Genomic DNA, 19,841 nt, shown 5'->3' with positions numbered 1-19,841 from the left:
CCGTCTAATTTAATCAGTTAGTGATTATAAAGGGCGTAGGTTTAGTTTAAACATTGGGGTGTTGAAGTGTCAACTGGTTAATTAATCATTGTATAAATTGTGTGGTTGTATTCACTAGCTTTGATTTTGAGGTAGTTAACTCCACACCATCTGGAAACCACGCCCCTGAGTCAGCATTACACACTTTGTGTAAGTGATTAGTTAAATTTGGCTATTTTTCCACATATATGTTTATTTGATGTCACATACATTTGAGTAATAGATAATCTTGACTTGTAGCCTACTATTTGCACATAAAAAGTAAAAGGAAATGTAATTCTTTATTAAAGAAACAAGAGCCTCACCAAAGCTTCTGACAGGCTCAGACAAGTGTATTTAACATTATGCGTCATGTAAAAACATTGATATTGGGAACATTTATCATATATTAAAACACTACTACTTTTCGAAACACCGAAAACAACTCGCAAAAGTTTAAATGCTTTTTAAACTAAAAATGTAAAAAAAATTGCATTCACATTTTTAAGTATAATCAACTTGGATTTACACGTAATGTCAACTTCAATTTTTTTATCTTGACTAGTGAGGAGTTGCTGTGACTTTGCTAGCTTTAGTTATTTTTAGTTATTTATTAAGTTACAGCAACTCACTAGTCTAGCCAAGATAAAAATCTAAGTTGAAATGACTTGAAAATGTAAGTGCAATAATTTTTTTACAGTGGTGTTCACATACACATTCCTGGGAATGTTATAGCAATGTTACTGTATTGTAAAAAGGATTTTTGGTTCAACTTAAATAAGTCAGTTACTTGATTACTTTAAGGTAATTAAACTTTTTAAATTTTTAGTTAACTAAAAAAATAAAGTTGTGTAAAAGTTGTTTTGTTAACTAATATTTGGGAGTGCATTGTTTTCGAATAATTCAACCGCACGTCATCAATTAATCCTTACGTAACCAATTTTTCTGTCATCTTTAGCGCGTTTAACACGGTACGCGGCAACCGCAAGTGTTTAGTTATTTTTCAACAGGAGACGTGCGGAAAGCGGCAAAACGGTGGAGGTTACAGAGGTGAAGCAGAGTTGGTTCACATGCCTTGCTCGTGCACCCAAAATCCTGTCCCTTCTCCGGACATGGTACTTCGTGGCAGGCGGCGTTGAAGATAAACATATTTGCACTAAATGTTGAACAAAACGCTTCCAAAACAAGAGAAAAACTGAAGCCGCGTGGCGATTTTTCCGCGTACCGTGTGAAACGACCATAAGACATATTCTGGAACGGTGTTTCCCAATTCTGGTCCACGGGCATCCCCTCCCAGAAAGTTTTAGATGTCTCCTTATTTAAAACACCTGATTCGACTCATCAGCCTCCTTCCAAAATGGTAAACATGTGTCCCTAACAAGCTGATGAGTTAAATCAGGTGTGATAAATAAGGAGACATCTCAAACTTTCTGGGAGGGGGTGCCCTAGGACCAGGGTTGGGAAACACTGCTCTAGATCAGGGGTGTCAAACATAACCCACAAAGGTGTCCAATACGGCCCGATGATTTAGTTTTAAATATTATATACATACTAAAAAAAAAAAAAAGTTCGGGCGAAGGCAGTCGCTTGTGTCTAGTTTAAATAGGAGACATGCGGAAAGCAGCAAATGTGGACAGTTTAACAGGCGGAGCGTAAACGGACTTCCCACGAGGACTTTATTTTTAAATGTCGTGGCTAGTCAGGATAAATTTCTTGGCTAAATGACTATTCTCATTAGAAATATATACCAAAGAACAGTTCATGATTTCTGAATGATTTTGGCATTATTTGGCAATACACTTATATTGGAAAAAGTTATCCGGCCCTCACATGGTGACGTTATTTACCATCTGGCCCTTAACCTACAATGAGTTTAACACCCCTGCTCTAAAAGGACCTTTGCACATAAATCCGTTTACAAAATGTGCAACACTTCTGCTTATGTCTTTTCTTATTACATCATCATACGTAAATGTCAGACCTGTGCTTCCGAGTTTTACAACTTTTTATCATAACAGTTACTTTTTTACAAGCTGCTGGGGATCAACAGACACACAGCATTACTGTATATGGAGTCAGTCATACCGGTCCACCCCTCCCCCTCTGTTCTCAAACTTTCTCTTGTATCTTAACCTACCTGAAAAGTAGACACACCCAGTATGTCCAAACACACCAATCACAGATGGCCAGACTGCGTACTTCCTGTTGCTGTGAGGTAGAAGCATGCAGTGCCAGTGAGGGTGAGGTGAGTGAATGGCTGAAATACTGAAACAAGCTGTAGCAATCACTGTCAGTTTTCGAGACGAGACGGGATCTTGCGCACAGACTCAAACTGATATTTACATTGGGACTAAAAAGTGCTGGAGGGAAAAAGAGAAGAAATAGCAGGAGGGGAGGAAGATAAGTGTCAATCTGTTCAGACTTGTTTGGGAATTTGAGAAGGAGGGGAGGAGGGAAAAGGAGAGAGAGAGAGATCGCTGTAAGATTCTTTGCCTGTGTTGAAAACTTTTCTTTTTTAAGTAAGATGATCAGATTAAGTAGTAAAGAGAGAGGCAGGATAATTAAATCAGTGTGTTGTGTGTTGATTTGATCTCGACTTTGGTTCAGTCAGTGGGCAAACACTGATATGTGGAATGTCTGTGAGTTGTGCAACTTCTTCAAGCTTCACAGTGTGTAAAAAGAGACTGGGGTGAGAGAGAGAGAGAGAGAGAGAGAGAGGAGCGTCTCTCAAGACACTCTCAGGTAAGTCCTATACATTATTTCCAAAACTTTTCCTTCTTTTTTCTTTACTTTTGACAGAACAAACAGATCTCATACATGTTCCTGTCCACGTTGCACGCAAACGTTGCTTGAGAACACTTATGTGTGTTTACATTGTATTTTCTCTAGCCAGACATGTTACAGTTCATGCAAACCTTCTAGTAGTCCTTTTGCTCTTAGGCATTAGTTGAAATGCCTCTGAACAAAGTACAAGAAAAACAATAAGGGCAGTGGTTGGTTTAACTGCATTCTTTGTAAACCACTGTAACATTATCATTAAGCCATGCTGATAAACTGTGTATTTTATGAATCATCTACATTAATAATTTATAGACGAATTACGTTTTGAGTACTTGAAATGTGTTTTTAGAGTGCCTTAAAACTACATCAGAATGAAATGGCAACACTGGACAGGTTAATGCGTACGGTTGCATGGCTTCAGCAATGTCGACGTCATGAGCTCAATACTTATAAAACACAAATATAATACAATGAATAACTTAAGTCTCTTATATAAAGAAATCTGCCATAAATGTAAATGATATAAAATAATCAAACCATAAACGTTCAGATCAAGTGAGTTGAAATGTTTACTGTTTTAAGGGCTACCATGTGAGTTGCCAAGTCATATACTTGACATGTTGCAACAAGACAGACTCCAAAGTTTAAAAGATTTCTCTGACTAATATTAACTGTCATCCACGTTTACTTTATTTGTTTAGCATACGCTTCCAAAGCAGCTTACAGTATACATTCGATTAAACCTATGATCTTTTGCACTGCTAATGCAATGCTCTACCAAATGAGCTACAGTGATGGTGTTGGAATATGAATTTGTTGATTAATTGATCAGGTTATTGATCCTATTGTATCTTTTATTCATTACAGGTTCTCTGTGTTATCATGGAAACCACTAAATGTAATTGGACCACCCGGGACACTGTGCACATGCCATTCCCTTAAGTTGCACTAAAGAGGTTGTATTAATCAACTGCATCAAAAAATTATCACCCTACCCCTAAGGCTATCTGCTAAAGTGACTAAAAGATGGATCCAATTAGGGAAAAGCCAAGAAACGGAGGAAGAGAAACAAGGCCGGATTCATACGACAGGACAAGGGACAAAGAAAGATTACCCGCCACCAGAGGAAAAGGCGATGAGGTGGACTGGAGAAACAGAGAGAAAAGAAAATATGCTGATAGACGTCCAAATGGAAGGGCATCCTTGGCAGAACAAGCTGATTATGAAGAACAAGAGAACGGGAGGAGGAAAGGCGACACTTTCCCCAGGATGACAAAGCCAACCAAAGACAGAGATGGAAGGATACTGCTTCCAGTCCATGAACGGGAGGGGGGATATCGTATGGGAATACCGAAGGAAATGCTGTATGAATTTGAAAGAGAAAGAGAGAGGGAACGAAGAAGATACAGGGACGTGGACACACCAAGTGAAAGAGAAAGAACACGATACAAGGAAGACTTGAGGAGAAACGACATGAGAAGGCCTGTGAAGGATGAGTCAGAGAGACGGCGGGACAGAGAGAAGGAGTTTGACTCGGGAATGAAGGATGGAAGGAGAGAGAGCTACCCAAGTGTCAATGACCAGTGGGGCATCAAGGAACGAGAGAGAGACAGAAGAGACAGAGGGGACGACAGATATAGACAGAAAGATAGAGAGGGCAGGTATTACCTTCGAGAGACGGAGAGCTTCTCCGACAGAGAATGGAGGGTTGAGAGACCCAGAGATACAGATAGAGATAAGAAAAGATATACGAAGAGTGAAGGGGACAGCGATGAAGAGAGGGGAAAGGACAAGAGGAGAAAAGATGATTATAATGGCGAACACAAGCACTGCAAAAGTGAAGGAGACAGTGAAGCACAACGAATAGTGGACAGAATTAGAGAGAGAGACAGACGGAGAGATGCAAATAGACAGCGAGAGGCGGGTTCTGAAGATCGAAAAGGTGAACGACTGGAACATTACAGAGAGCCGGAGAGGGACAGAACAAGAGATTCCAGAGAAAAAAGAAGAGATTACTTCGACAGAGATGCATACGTGTACGCAACTGAGAGAAGAAGATATAAAAATGAGGAAAAGACTAGATATTTAGGGCAAGCAGAGATTGAAGAAAGGGAAAAAAGGAGGAGAGAAAACAGAGAGAAAGACAGACCACGCGAAGAAAGGACCTCAGGAGGTGATGTTGAGAATGAACAAAGAAGAGGAATAAGAGAAAAGTTTGAGGAAAGAGAGAGCCAGATCACATCTGACATTGATAAACAGAAAGTTGAAGTCAAAACAGAGAAAGAACTGGAGGGAACGAGTGCGCCAAGGAAAGAAGAGGAAGTTGGAAGCGTTGCAGTTAAGGAAATAAATACAGACAAGCCAAAGAGCAGGTTTAGGAAAATGTGGCTGGAACCACGAACATTAAAAGAGAGAAAAGATGAAGAAGAGTATATAGAGCGAGAAAAAGCAAAAGAGAGGTATCTCCAAAGATACAAGTCGAACACAACAACTGCAGATGTAGAAGATCATGAGAGAGAGAAAGACAGAGAGAAAATCGTGAGTCTTGAGGACAGGTATAGAGAATTAGAGAAGGCCGGGGAGTTTGTGAGGTATGCGTCTGTAGAGCAGGAGAAAGAAAAGATAACTCATGACAGAGAGGCTATGGAGCCAGAGAGAGAGAACGTAGAGGAGATTGACAAGGAGGAAACAAGAGGGAATGGTAGATATGACAACATAGGGAACGAAGAAGGAAGTGAGGGAGAATCTGAGGGAGATAAAGATAGAGTGATGTCAATTGATGATGGATTTGTGACAGTTTCCAGTGGCGGGGACGATGCAGAGGAAGATGATTTCGAAGACTGCAAAGAGTTTTGGGATGGTGGAGTTGGTGATGATCAGTCAGAGTGTACGCAGGAAGAAATGACAAGCCAAACAGTGAATGAGAGTGAGGACCAGAAAGAACCTTTAACAGTCTTTTGCGTAATCGGTCAAACTCTTCCCAGGTCACAAACCAAACCCGCTTTTGAAGACAACACAGATGAGGAGGCAACCAATCAGCTTTCAGATCAGGACTTGGACAACCAGGGTGAAGTGAATGTTACAAATATTAATGAAGCCACTGAAAACATAGAAATAGGGATGAATGATCTCACTCTTTCACAAACAGAAGATGGTTGTGACACCAAATGGGAGGGAAGAGGAAGTTATGAGCAGCCAACACAGGATGTAAGATCACTTGATGATCAAATGATTCCTCCCAATGAAATATCAGAAAAAGACACCCAGTCAGTCCCACCAGAACCATTGGAAAGCTCAGAGCCATGCAATAACAATGCTATTGTTGCTACAGAGACTTCAAGTGAAAGCTTATTAAAAGGATCTATTGGTGACACATTGGAAATAATAAATTCAGACGACAACTGGTACACCTCAGAGGAAAGAAAGCGATGCTCTACTGCTCCTCACCTTAAATGGGCCAAGGACGTGGTGAAAGAGATCCTGGGTCCAGATGTAACAGCGGACAAAGAAAACACGAGAGGTAGTGTGACGCACACAGACATGCAATCCAACACACAAACAGAGGTTAAGGCAGATACCGACGATTCGAGGGAGGAGAAAGAACCGATAGAGGGAGAGGTAGAGCACCAGGGAGGGATGGAGACAGAGTCTAATGAGGGATCTGAGGAAGATTGGCTAGATCCTGATTGTCCTGTCAAGTACACGTTGTCTTCAGAAGGAGAGACAGAAAGTGAGAGAGGGGAACTTGTGACTAAGAAGACAGATAGTATAAAGGAAGTCGTTCTGAGCTCGAACAGTTTTCGAGATTTGGGCAATGAGGCTCGGATAAGGAGGCGAGGGTTCCGAAAGACAACGGAGAAACACAAAGAAGGTGAAGAGGAAGAAGGAGTTGCAAGGGACCGCAGGACAAGAGTATTCAACACATCAGGTGAGAGGAGAGCCAAAAGCAGTAAATCCTTGCTCCACTAAGTACCACTGATGTTAGAGGAGCAGGTCTTATATTGAAAATATATATTGAGGTATTTATAGGAGGATGTAATGGCTAGAAGAAAGAACAGGACTACTAATGCAAGAGTGTAACAGAATATTTTTTTCTGTTAGTGTGTTTTTTTCCTGTTCTCCAAAAAATGAAAATTACCCTATACTTTACTCACCATTCTAGGTCTATATGACTTCCTTTCTTTAGCCAAACACAGTCAGATTTAACAAAGCAGGATGCAAAAGAAGGGCTGCACTGGGTGTGAATTGCTGATCTCGGTGCTCTTTGGATGCAAGGGATAATTCAACTCAATATTTAAAGACTCTCCAAGGCACTCAAATGATATAAAAAGAGTTAAAAAGCCTTTATTTCACATGGCTTGATCTTTTAAAGCAGGTGACAAATACACATACACGTTGCAGCTTACAAGCCTTCGTCAGGGTGTAATCAGATTTAAATTAAATACATTTTTGGCTCTTTTTAGCATTGTAATAGCATTGTTTAGTGCCGAGCTTTGAAGCTACAAAAAGCACATCCATCCTTCATTAAAGTATTCCAAAGTAATCCACACAGCTCCATTGGGAAAGTCTTCTAAGGGTAATCGATACTAAGACAATCGACTAAATTACCGACCGACGCATGTTCACGAGAGTGTGTAGTGTCTCGTCTCGTCTCTTACGCTACGTCATAAGCTGGAAATGCACTCTTACAAAATTCGATTGCCCTCAGAAGGCCTTTATTAACCCCCTTGAGCCGTGTGGATTACTTCTGTGAAGGATGAATGGACTTTTTGGGCTTCAAATCAGAAGCACCAATTACTACCATTATAAAGCTTGCAACAGCCAGGACATTTTCTAATATTGAAAATGGCTTGAGGGTGAGTAAATCATAGGATAATTTCATTCTTGGCTGAACTATCCCTTTAAGTTTCGGTTTAACAAATAGTCTAAACATATAAAAAATTAAATCAATAGCCTTTTAGCGCCAAGTTAAACAGACGACTGACACTGTAAACACTGTAAAACCACTGCAAACAAAAGTTATTTTTATTTAAAACTTCTCGAGAATCTCAAACCACGCAAACAGAAGATTTTTGGTTCTCATGCCACAAAAGTAATAATCTTCCCTCAGTAGTCTGATTTTAATAGTTTGTAAGCTCCAGAGGTCTCCTCTGGGTTTTATGTGGACTGGATGGAGTCATGACCTCAGACGACTCCTTAAACAACAACATTTCTTGGAAGAGGCAGATCATACTCTTATTTACAAACCAAGTCATACTCATTCATTTACTAGCACGTACTCCCCCAATACGTCTTCCTGTTGCTCGTATCCATTGCAATAGTGTTCTTTATAGTTGAATTTTACCACATTTTCTTTACTGCTGCCATAACTGTTTTGTTTTCATTTTCTGTTGATTTTCTATTTGAGTTCAGGTTATGTATCTTGACTAAAGCAGTATTATGCTCAATAACAGGGCTGTTATTGTGTTTAGGGCTGACATCTCTGTGTTTTTGTTGTATAGATGAGGATGATGATGAACTGTGCTTCACCTGGAGTGAAGTGGATCTGAGGTACAGTAGAAAAATCACACTGTTCTGGTTCCAAAAAAAATGGTTATATAAGACGTTTCTTTTACACTGCCACAAAAATGGTCCCTGTCTTTCACTGGGGCAGTACCCTTTCAAAAATTACACCTTTGCGCCTAAAGAGTTCATATTAGTACAGCAGAGGTATATGATACCAAAGAGTTTATATTAGTACCTCAGAGGTGCATATTGGTACCAAAGAGTTCATACTAGTACCCCAGAGGTGCATATTGGAACCAAAGAGTACATACTAGTACCCCAGATTTGCATATTGGAACCAAAGAGTTTGAATTAGTAGTACCTTAGAGGTGCATATTGGAACCAAAGAGTTCGTATTAGTACCTTAGAGGTGCATATTGGAACCAAGAAGTTTGAATTAGTAGTACCTTAGAGGTGCATATTGGAACCAATGAGTTTGTATTAGTACCCCAGAGGTGCATATTGGTACCAAAGAGTTCTTACTAGTACCCCAGAGGTGCATACTCGAACCAAAGAGTTCATATTGGTACCAAATATTAGTACCTTAGAGGTACATATGGTACCAAAGAGTTTATATTAGTACCTAAGAGGTACATATGGTACCAAAGAGTTCATATTAGTACCTTAGAGGTACATATGGTACCAAAGACTTTAAATTAGTACCTAAGAGGTGCATATGATACCAAAGAGATCATATTAGTACCTTAGAGGTACATATAGTACCAAAGACTTTATATTGGTACCTAAGAGGTACATATGATACCAAAGAGTTCATATTAGTACCTTAGAGGTACATATAGTACCAAAGACTTTATATTATTACCTTAGAGGTACATATTGTACCAAAGAGTTTATATTTGTATCTTAGAGATACATATTGTACCAAAGAGTTCATATAAGTACCTTAGAGGTGCATATTGTACCAAAGAGTTTATATTTGTACCTCAGATGTGCATATTGATACCAAAGAGTTCATATTAGTACCCCAGAGCAGAGGTGCTTATTGGTTCCAAAGATTCATATTAGTACCTCGGAGGTGCATATGGTAAAAAATAGTTCATATTAGTACCCCAGATGTATATTTGGTACCAGAGAGTTCATATTAGTACCTCAGAGGTACATTTAGTACCAAAGAGTTTGTATTAGTAAGTCAGATGTGCATATGGTACCAAACAGTTCATATTAGTACCCCAGAGGTATATATGGTACCAAAGAGTTCATAGTAATACATTAGAGGTGCATATTGGAACCAAAGAGTTCATATTGGTACCAAATGTATACATATCTGCTCCAGTTACAGATTGGGAAAAAAAATTCTGACAGTGTAAGAGCTGTTTGTTTTAAAGTTCGTAGTCTGTGTGTAACAGAAAAGTATTGTGGATGTTTAAGGTTCTTAATGGAACCAAACAATCTTGACTCTGAATTGTAATCTGTTGCTTTATTATTCATTTCCATTCACATAGTTATAACTCCTAAAAATCATTCATCTTGTATGGAATAGCTTGATAATGTTTATAAGCCAGTACTGTAGTCTCCCGCTCAAAATTACTGTTACGTTTCGGCCTGCTTTGTTTTGTCTTAAAAATGACCATAATAACACAACACTCTTTCTACGTTTAACACAATTCTGTTTCTTTCAGGAAAGTGAGTGAAACACTCAACAGGACAAAAAAAAGAAATTCCAAATTCTTTAGTAAGTCTTGATTTATTTTTATTGTTACGCAGCACAACATTTCATGTACATAACCAGCATGTGCATAACTGTATCAGACACATAAATAAAATAAAAGCTCTATTACAGTGGCACATTCATTGTCCATAATGGCAAATATACAATACTTGATTTCTAATACATCAATTTCAGTTCTGAAATTTTAAGGAATTATTTGGAAAAGTTAGTCATTCCTAACTATGCTACTTTGTCAGTCCTTTAGGCTAAGTACAAGTTTGTGCCTGTACATTACTCAGACATGCAGATAAAAAGCTGCAAATGCTCACTTTACACTCGTATAAGTTTTCGTAAGAAGAATCTTATTCTCTCTTTGTGAAAATAACCGCAGGTACATAACCCAAACAATATAACCAATTGATAAAAGCAGAAAAAAATATAGACACCGAATATACCTACAATAATATCACCCGTACTCTATATGTGTTTTGTTTACTTTGCTCTTTGCCCTCTGTACTCTAACTTTATGACTTTATTGTTAACCACATCTAAAATCTCTCTGTCTTTCTCCACTGCAGACTCTCAGTTATATCAGGAATACAGCGAGGTGGTCCAGAACAGAGAGATTCAGCTGTCTCATTCTGATTCCATAGCGATAAGCGGAGATCCTACCCCCATCCGATCATCTTCTTCTCCCAATCACTCTCCTAAGTTTGCACATAGGGCTCTCCCACCTCCTCCTCCAGTCCCGCTACACCCATACACTCTGTCCCAAAACAACAAAAGTCTCAATGTACCTCAGCAATCCCAAATCAGACCTCCGTCTCCTCGCTTGTCCATCTCTCCCTCCTCACCCACACTATGGCAGGATCTCCCTGGAGTGAGGAGCAGCGCAGAGCTTGGGGAGGTTACTGAAGATGAGAGACGTCTGCAGGAGGTAACAAAAGACGGTTTCAGCAGTAACAACATAAACAAGCGACTGTCGCGGTCACACGTAACTTCCGGTAAACTCCGCTAAGAATAAATAACAACAAAGTTCTTTAAATGTAGTTTATTTACATAACAAGCAAAAAAACAACACATAGATTACCTAGGACACCAAAACATTTGTTATTTTTGACGAGGCATTCGTTCAAGAGATCAGATTAGCAACTAGTCAGACCATTAAAAAACGAAACCGAAAGTAAAGTTCGGATCCAGATGTGTATCGCGTCAGCGCACGTGCATCCGATGAAACGGTCTATACTTACAATTTAGTATCACCTGAAATTCACATTGTATTTACTGTAGTAGTAGCCCCCCAAAAAAATATTTTGACAAAGCATTCAATTCAGAACCTGGTGCTTTTTGAACACAACACACCACTTGTATTTGCACCAAAACAAAAAAGTTGGTTTTGGTTCGATTTCTTGGATTTATTTAGTGTTTCAAGCAACATCTTGAAACTTCATTTTCGGCACACCCTTTAAAAACGTAAAAAAATCTTTTCTTGATAAAGCTCCTGAAAGCCAAAACGTACTCCATTTTTAATATAGAAAAAGCACTATAAAAATGTCTTGTTGCACTTCAATTTTTAAGTTTAATCAACTTGAAATTACAATTAATTTCAACTTTCTTGACTAGTAAGAAGTTTCTATGAATTATAAAAATAAAGTTAAAAACTTAAGCTAATTCAACATATTTATAACAAATACATAATGTAAAAATATGTAGTTTTGCTCTGAATAAAAGTAAAATATTTTTGAGATACTTGGTGTAACTTGTCTAAAGATAATATGATTTATGACACATAAAATGTGTCCCTTTTTAACAAATATTACTACAATAACTATCATGAGATATATCACCCCTTGTCTGTAACATCACTGAGCTCTCTAAAAAGCGCATGCAATTGACTATTATTTATTTATGGACACTGTACTCTTAAAGGTGCCATAGTATGTAAAACTGTATTTACCTAGGCATAGATGAATAATAAGAGTTTTGTACATGGTAATGACATATCGTGAACCTCAAATGCACTTAATAAAGTTACATACGTATTTTTTATGTAAAATCAAAGAAAAATTTAGCTGATTGTTTCAATGCAATCTTTGGCACCTTTAAAGCAACACTATGTAGTTTCCATGTAAAAATGACTTACAGCTCCCCCATGTGGGGGTACAGTGCCTGGTATCAGACACTCTTCTGCAGGCAGAGGGAGGGGCAGGGCTGTGTGCTCTACCCTCCACCGCAACTTTCAGAGTGTGCTTGTAGCAGCTAGGAGGCTGCTCAGGTTGCAGCAATAGTACAATTTGTCCAGTTAAAAGTTGTTCTATTACTGAAATAATTTTAGAGACATTATTAGGTAAAAAAACTATATATAGGTAAAAAAACTATATATAGTGTTGCTTTAATATAAATTGATTATCTTGTAAAAAAGTACAGCCCTGTTTGTACATTTGAATGCCTCATTTGTTTTAATTGGTGATGTCCACATCATAAAGAGTCTCTTTTTGTTTCAGGTGAGGTTTGAGGTTGTGACCTCAGAGGCATCATACTCTCGCAGTTTGGACATTGTAGTGGACAACTTTGTGTTGTCCAAACAGCTCAAATCCCTCCTGTCTGCTCAAGACAAGAACTGGCTCTTCTCCAAGCTAAGTGATGTCAGAGACGTCAGTCAAAGGTCAGATTCTTTAAATATTCTAATAACAGAATCATATGGGGCAGGCTAACAAACTGCATTGTCTATAGCAGTGGTCTCCAATATAGTGCCCACGGGCACCTGGTTGCCTGCACAGAGTCTGTGAATTGCCCGCCAAAACACATTTTTATTAATATTTAGTTATTACATATTTTTATATTAGCTTGGCTTCTTTAATGTATGTTAACAATGATAAAACATATCAACAAGAACATTTGAAAAAAAATGTATCCATTGTGGTAGTGCTTGCTCACAAAATGGTTGGAGACCCCTGATCTATAGGGATCTCTAGTTCTCCACATCCACTGTACATGCGATCTGAGCCTTTAAAACCATACAATGTAACTTTGAATCTTCTTGTTTTAGCTCTGACCAAAGTCAGCTTCATTGAAATTGTTATTTGGAGGCATTATTGTCCACTAATGTATATATATATATTTTGACATACAGTTTTCTGTCTAAGCTGGAAGAAAGAGTGGAGAGCGACGTAATGCACTTTAGCGTCTGTGACATCATCATCAATTTTTGTCCGCAATTCCGAAAGGTTTATGTGCCGTACCTTACCAACCAATCCTATCAGGACAAAACGTATCAAAGACTAATGTGAGTATTTAAACCCACCTGAAGTGTGCACGATGGACTTTGCATCTTGTTTATATCCATATAATCATCTCATTGTCACTCCTTCATTTCTCCTAGGGATGGGAATCATGAATTCCGGAGAGTTGTGGAAAAGTTAGAGCGTAACCCTGTCTGTCAACGACTGCCTTTACGCTCATTCCTCATCCTGCCATTCCAAAGAATCACACGCCTTAAACTACTTGTGCAGGTACTCTTTCTTTCCCATTCACATGATTAAATACTATAGTATATACTACTGTACACTTTCAGAAAAAAAGGTACAAACGTTGTCACTGGGGCGGTACATTTGTTACCTTAAAGGTACACATTGATGGTACATACTGGTATCTTATCTGTAAAAGGTAGATATCTGTAAAAAATTATACATATTAGGACCTTTTTAAAAGTGTAGAGTAAACTGTATTATTACTATGGTAAGATTCAAATGCTAGTATATAGGAATGTTATTACAGTTTACTACAGTAAATACTATGGTATTTTTTTATGTGGGCACTAGTCATATTGAGATGTGCCTCTCACATTTTCTAATTACTTTTCTATCCTCTAAAGAAAACACACTGTGAAAAAGTTGGTTTAACTTAAAGAAGTACGTTACCTGGTTGCCTTAATATTTAATGAATTAAAAATTTTAAGGCAACCAGGTAACTTACTTCTTTAAAGGAATATTCCATTTTCTTAAAAGAAAAATCCAGATAATTTACTCACCACCATGTCATCCAAAATGTTGATGTCTTTCTTTGTTCATTCGAGAAGAAATTATGTTTTTTGAAGAAAACATTGCAGAATTTTTCTAATTTTAATGGACTTTAATGGACACCAACATTTAATACTTAACTCAACACTTAACAGTTTTTTTCAACAGAGTTTCAAATGACTCCAAACGATCCCAAACGAGGCACAAGGGTCTTATCTAGCAAAACGATTGTCATTTTTGACAAGAAAAATAAAAAATATATACTTTTAAACCACAACTTCTCGTCCAGGTCCGGTCCAGCGCGACCTAACGCAAATGCGTAGTGACGTAGGGAGGTCACGTGTTAGATATATAAAACGCACATTTGCGGACCATTTTAAACAATAAACTGACACAAAGACATTAATTAGTATCAGTTGACATACAACAACGTAGGAACGGTCCTCTTTCAACACACTTGTAAACACTAGGGCGGAGTTTTGCGTTCGTCCTCTGTGACCTCTTAACGTGATGACGTATTGCGGTGACGTAGTGGGGTCAAAATGGACTAATCCTTTAAGTTAAACCAACAAATCTTTTGTACAGTGCAGCACGCTTCTAATTATAGAAATCTTACTCAGAAATGTTTGATCTCTAAAACCCTAAAATCTTCTCTGCCACAAAAATGATGGCATGGTGTTCAGAGGTCTTCTCGGGTCCAAAGAAATGTACCCGACCCGAAATGACACGAATCACTTTATACCTGTCGTGCATAAATATTTTTTTTAAAGAAAGACCCAAGACAGGCTCGAGAAAATTAGACCCTAGTCTGACTTTTGTCAATTTTTTTAACCCGACTGGCCCCGAATGTAAACGGCACCGACATGTGTGCGGACGCACCAGTCAGATAGAAAAAAAACCCGGTGGGCTCGCAACCCATTTGGGGGGGTTGAAAAAAATGACATTAACGCACACAGGCGAGATAGTTCGTGTCGTCCCGGGTCTGTTCGGCAAAAACACGTTAATTTTAAATTACCAGACACTTGAAGCTGCTTATATTATACCCGACCTGTGTCCGAGGCACAAGTGAAACTTTAAGACCTTAACCCGCTTGTGTCTTGGGTTGGACCTCTGGTTTTCGGATCTAAGTGGACCCGTGAAGACCTCTAATTCAAATCCTCACTATTTTTTCTTTGTCTGTAGAATATTGCAAAGAGAACGGCTCCTAAGACCAAGGATGAGGCCCAGGCCATTAAGGCAATGAAACTGCTGGAGAAGGTAGGACTTCTTCTCCATCTACTTGTAATAATGATCATGTTCACTCATACTGTATCTCTTTATCAGAATTACACACCTTTATATTTGTCTTCTGTTTCTTTACAGATGATCCAGGAAAGTAATGAGAGCATCTCTCAAATGAGCAACATTGAGTCACTTGTATCCCTTAATGCAAAAGTTGACTTTGAGTGCAAGGTGAGCACACCATTTACTGTTTATATTACTGTTTGCTTAGTCTCGCGTAGCCAGACCTTCAATACTGAAGGTCTGGTGTTTTTCATTGCTTTTTCTGGACAAAATCTATTTATTACACTGTTTAAAGGGATAGTTCAACCAAAATTGAAAAGATAATTTGATAAATCATGGTAAACACACATAGTAGAAACAAAAATACTATGGAAGTCAATGGGGACCCTCAACTGTGTGCTTACCATTATTTATCAAAACGTCTTCTTTTGTATTAAACAAAATAAAGAAACTCATACAGGCTTAGAATAGCATGAGGGGGAGGAAATAATGACATCATTTTCAATTTTAGTTTGCACTGTTTACATTATATTCTACTTGAAAGTATTCTACTTAAACATTTGCACCCTAACCATTATGTGGTTTACTTATATATTATTCAGTTATATTTATATTCTGTACTAGTATATAGTATTTTTATTGTGCTTATTTTCATGTAAACATGTGAAAATTTAGCGGTGCAAATAGTTGTGGGTAAGAACCATATGATTATTAGGGATGTCAAAAGATTAATCGCATACAAAATAAGTTTGTGTTTGCATAATATATCTTTGTGTAGTGTATGGAATTATAGTGTATATATAAATACAGATACATGTATAAATGTAAGAAATTTATACCGCGCGTTGTGGAGGTTACGCATCTGGACATTCGACGCCTCGTCGAAAATAACAAACGTTTTGGTTTCCTAAAGACGAGGGGAGATGACGATCATAGATCAACGCTATGTGAAGGGAGGTTTGGCAGGCGATCTGTAGTTAAGATTATATATATTCATTTTACACAGTAACATTAGCTTAGTGTAGTTTTTGATATGCTTTAGCTAAGATTTGAACTAAGGTAATCTTCTTGTTAAAATCATCTACTCTGAAGCGTTTTTGTTATTGATATTATGTGGAAGTATACCAGAAGTTATGTTTGTTCCACGTTTGTTTATGTTGTTACTGCTGAAACCATCTATATGTAAATGTTTCTTAAATATATACATGAATGTTTGTGTATTTATATATACATAATAATTAAACACACAGTACACTCAGATATATTATGCAAACAAAAACTTTTATTTTATATGCAATTATTTGCAATTAATTTTTTGACAGCCCTACTTGTAATGCAAGTCGCTTTGGATAAAAGCGTCTGCTAAATGCATAAATGTAAATATACAATGCACCAATGGAGGCTAACACATGCAATTTTGGGTAACACTTTACTTGAAGGGGTGTTCATAAGACTGACATGACACGTGTCATGAACATGAAGGAGATTTTATGCACATTTATGACAACTGTCATTAAGTGTCATTCGTTCAATTATGTCATTTTTAATGCAAAGATGGCGTTGTTTTTGTTGTCTTTGTTATGACAACTTGACATTAACCAATACATCATAACTTGTCATGACAACTTGACATAACTAAGATAACATAACTGAAATTTTTTACCAGTGATACAAATAGAAAATGTCATTAAGTGTTAATACTCTGTCATATAGTTTTATAACAGCATCATAAATATTTGTCTTGACCTCAACTACAGTGGTACAAATATAATTTGTCATTAAAATGTCATTAAGTGTTAATACTCTGCCAAAATGGGTTTATAACAACATCATGAATATTCTTCAGTTCATATTTTTATTTTAAGTTTCCTCCATGTGTTTAACAAATAAAAGCAATCATTCAAAAATAGTAATAATAATTAAAATTGATAAAATTATGCTTTATTGCATTTGGAGACCGATTCACCTAAAATTAAATGAAAACAGTACAATAATGGGTTAAGCCATGCAGCGTTGGGTCCATATTGCTGCAAAGTTAATTGCATTAAATTAAATTGATTAAATGTCAGAAAATTTCAGAACCTCTATGTGAGAAAAAACAAGTTCTGTTAGTTGTCAAGTATTGTGCACATATAAGTAAGTATAATATTTTGATGTGTCTGTGACATTTTGTTAAGGTATTTAAAATGATTTGACATAGTATTAACACTTAACGACATTTAAATGACAGTTTAATGTAACGTTAACACATAAAGCTAGGTAGTTTCTTGAGTTTGATCATTATTCTGCTATGTCATGTTTATGACAGATTTATGACTAGTTATGATGTATTGGTTTATGTCAAGTTGTCATAACATAGACAATACAAACAATGTCATCTTTGCATTAAAAATGACATAACTGAACAAATGACACTTAATGACAGTAAATCTCCTTAATATTCATGACACGTGTCATGTCAGTCTTATGAACACCCCTTCAAGTAAAGTGTTACCCAATTTTGTTGTGCTTGCACAATGACAATAAAGTTGTAAGCATTAAACAAAATCTTTTTTGTATATACTAATAGTATATTATCGTGTCATATTTGTGTTGTGTGTTCAGACTCTGCCGTTGATCAGTCAGTCCCGCAGGCTTGTACGAGAGGGACCCGCAACCGAACTGAGGGACTTCTCTCAGAAGGATATCGAGAGAAATATTTATTTGCACCTTTTCAATGACTATCTCCTGGTCTCATTACGGAAAGAGTATGTTTGCTCATCTTTGGTTTTTTCATTTATTAACATAAATTATGTTTTTGTTTAGTGTAAGTTTTGTGTTGTTTTATAGTACATGTTATGTTTCTGTTTCTCGTCTTTGTTTGTAGAGGAGGAAAGTTTACAGTTATAGATCATGCACCTGTCTCAGATCTGCGGGTTGAGAACTGCAAGTTCAAACTGCATTCATTAAAGAGAAACCTGTTTCTACTGCACATGGTCAACAAGTCTTTGCTGTTACGAACAGATACAGAGTAAGTAGTATGTAATGCAAATGCACTGCAGATTTACATTTACATAAATGCAGTATTAAAATGTGACCCTGTCTATAAAATCCAGATTAAAGTCGCATAATGTAATTTATAATCTTTGATTTCTTTGACATGACCTTACTCAATCAATATTAAAGATATCAAGGTTATATATTCTTCTTTACATTATGTAGGATGATTTTATGTAGAAAACAGTACATCACAAAAAAATGACTTAGACTGGGTCACAAATATGCCAACCTTGAGGCGCCTTAACCTCTAAAGTTAAGGGCAATGTATCAAAGCATCGGGCAGACTTGTGTTTTGCAGTCTGTTCAGGTTAGCTGTCACCTTAAAGAGCAAATCAGTGTGTAAAGTTGCAAAACTGGACCTATTTCAAATTTTCCAATTTCTTATTTTCAGAGCTGATAAAAAACGCTGGATATCAGCACTTTCACGGCCGTATCCCGAGATCGACTTCAGTGCAGCTCAGGGTATGTGCCACCTCCTGCTCCAAAGGACGATGCAATGTCGAAACATATCTTCTCACCTTAATAGCTCATTTTTTTCTCTCGGTTCCCTTTCACAGACGTTAAACAAGTGCAGTGCATCAAAGCCTATGCCGCCCAGCAACCAGATGAACTCAATTTGGAGAAAGCCGATGTCCTGTTAGTGCACGAGCAGAGTTCAGACGGTCAGTTATAATGCTAATCACATCTTCACTATCTAGTGGGTGTCAGGTGTTTGGCCCTAATAGAGAAAAGCACACAGGACACGAATACAAACCGCAAAAATATTTCTACAAGCTTGCAGAAAGATGAGTCGCTGTAGAAAGTGTCTGCTTTAAAATTAGTGAATCCCAGCTGTGCGTGTGACTATATACATAATTCATATATGAGTTCATATTTGTCCATGCATATAGCCTTTGGATGCTGACTGAATATTAAAAAGTGTATAACATACTAACATACACAGTAGTGTGTGTTCTCACCTGCCCTGTGCATTATACTAACAGCAAGAAAATTAACATTCACATTTATAAATATTTATCAAATTCTTATTAAGATAAACGCTGTTTTAAAATGCATTTGCAGTTTTTTTTATTAAATATGTAAAAAAAATAAGGCATTTCAATTACTAACTGATAACCCTTTCATTCCTATTTCATTGAAATTACTAAACCTGCATCTGAGCTTTCCATGCACGTCATGCATAAAGCTAATGGTATTAAGACTATAAAGTAAGAGCATGATTTCCAAAAAGACTTTATTTCAAGTTCTCTTCTTTTTCTTAAGGTTGGGTGGAAGTAACGCGTCTGTCCGACAGGCAGCGTGGTTGGGCCCCGGACTCACACGTGGAGACGATAGTCAGTGACAAAACCAAAAAGCGCAACCTGCTGGACACAATGAAAATTGCTACCGCTGCAATGTGAGCTACTGTTGGTGCCATCAAGGTGCACAGGTTCTCAATATTTTAAGTATTAAAGTCTTATCTGAAACGACCTGCAAGAATGTTTTTA

The 19,841-nt window shown here is 37.4% G+C and overlaps 1 protein-coding gene across 2 annotated transcripts; it reads left to right on the top strand.

Moving 5' to 3' along the window:
- Nucleotides 1-1,516: 1,516 nt before the first annotated feature.
- arhgef5 (Rho guanine nucleotide exchange factor (GEF) 5) lies at nt 1,517-19,820 on the top strand. Of its 2 annotated transcripts, none has more exons than XM_055209588.2 (15): nt 1,517-2,760; nt 3,667-6,727; nt 8,301-8,349; nt 9,984-10,036; nt 10,591-10,949; nt 12,517-12,677; nt 13,146-13,298; nt 13,395-13,524; nt 15,214-15,288; nt 15,394-15,483; nt 17,920-18,062; nt 18,182-18,325; nt 18,746-18,816; nt 18,912-19,016; nt 19,618-19,820. In XM_055209588.2, the coding sequence occupies exons 2-15, from the start codon at nt 3,826-3,828 to the stop codon at nt 19,752-19,754; spliced, it is 4,572 nt and encodes a 1,523-aa protein (XP_055065563.2). In that variant the 5' UTR covers nt 1,517-2,760; nt 3,667-3,825; the 3' UTR covers nt 19,755-19,820. The 2 variants fall into 2 exon arrangements, with proteins under 2 accessions (XP_055065563.2, XP_055065564.2); XM_055209589.2 differs by having other exon boundaries at nt 1,518-2,760; nt 3,667-6,319.
- Nucleotides 19,821-19,841: the final 21 nt, after the last annotated feature.

The sequence above is a fragment of the Misgurnus anguillicaudatus genome, chromosome 10 (assembly GCF_027580225.2).
Source record: "Misgurnus anguillicaudatus chromosome 10, ASM2758022v2, whole genome shotgun sequence".
Taxonomy (NCBI): Eukaryota; Metazoa; Chordata; class Actinopteri; order Cypriniformes; family Cobitidae; genus Misgurnus; species Misgurnus anguillicaudatus.
The sequence above is the reverse complement of the archived record's forward strand: the minus strand, read 5'-3'. Positions and strand labels throughout refer to the sequence as shown.

What these genes read in the sequence shown, in the direction of transcription:
- arhgef5 (XM_055209588.2), top strand. Translation starts at nt 3,826, where the DNA reads ATGGATCCAATTAGGGAAAAGCCAAGAAACGGAGGAAGAGAAACAAGG. An exon ending in AAGAAATTCCAAATTCTTTA is followed by an intron (nt 10,037 to 10,590) that starts GTAAGTCTTGAT and finishes TCTCCACTGCAG; the next exon opens with ACTCTCAGTTATATCAGGAA. An exon ending in GCACGAGCAGAGTTCAGACG is followed by an intron (nt 19,017 to 19,617) that starts GTCAGTTATAAT and finishes CTTTTTCTTAAG; the next exon opens with GTTGGGTGGAAGTAACGCGT.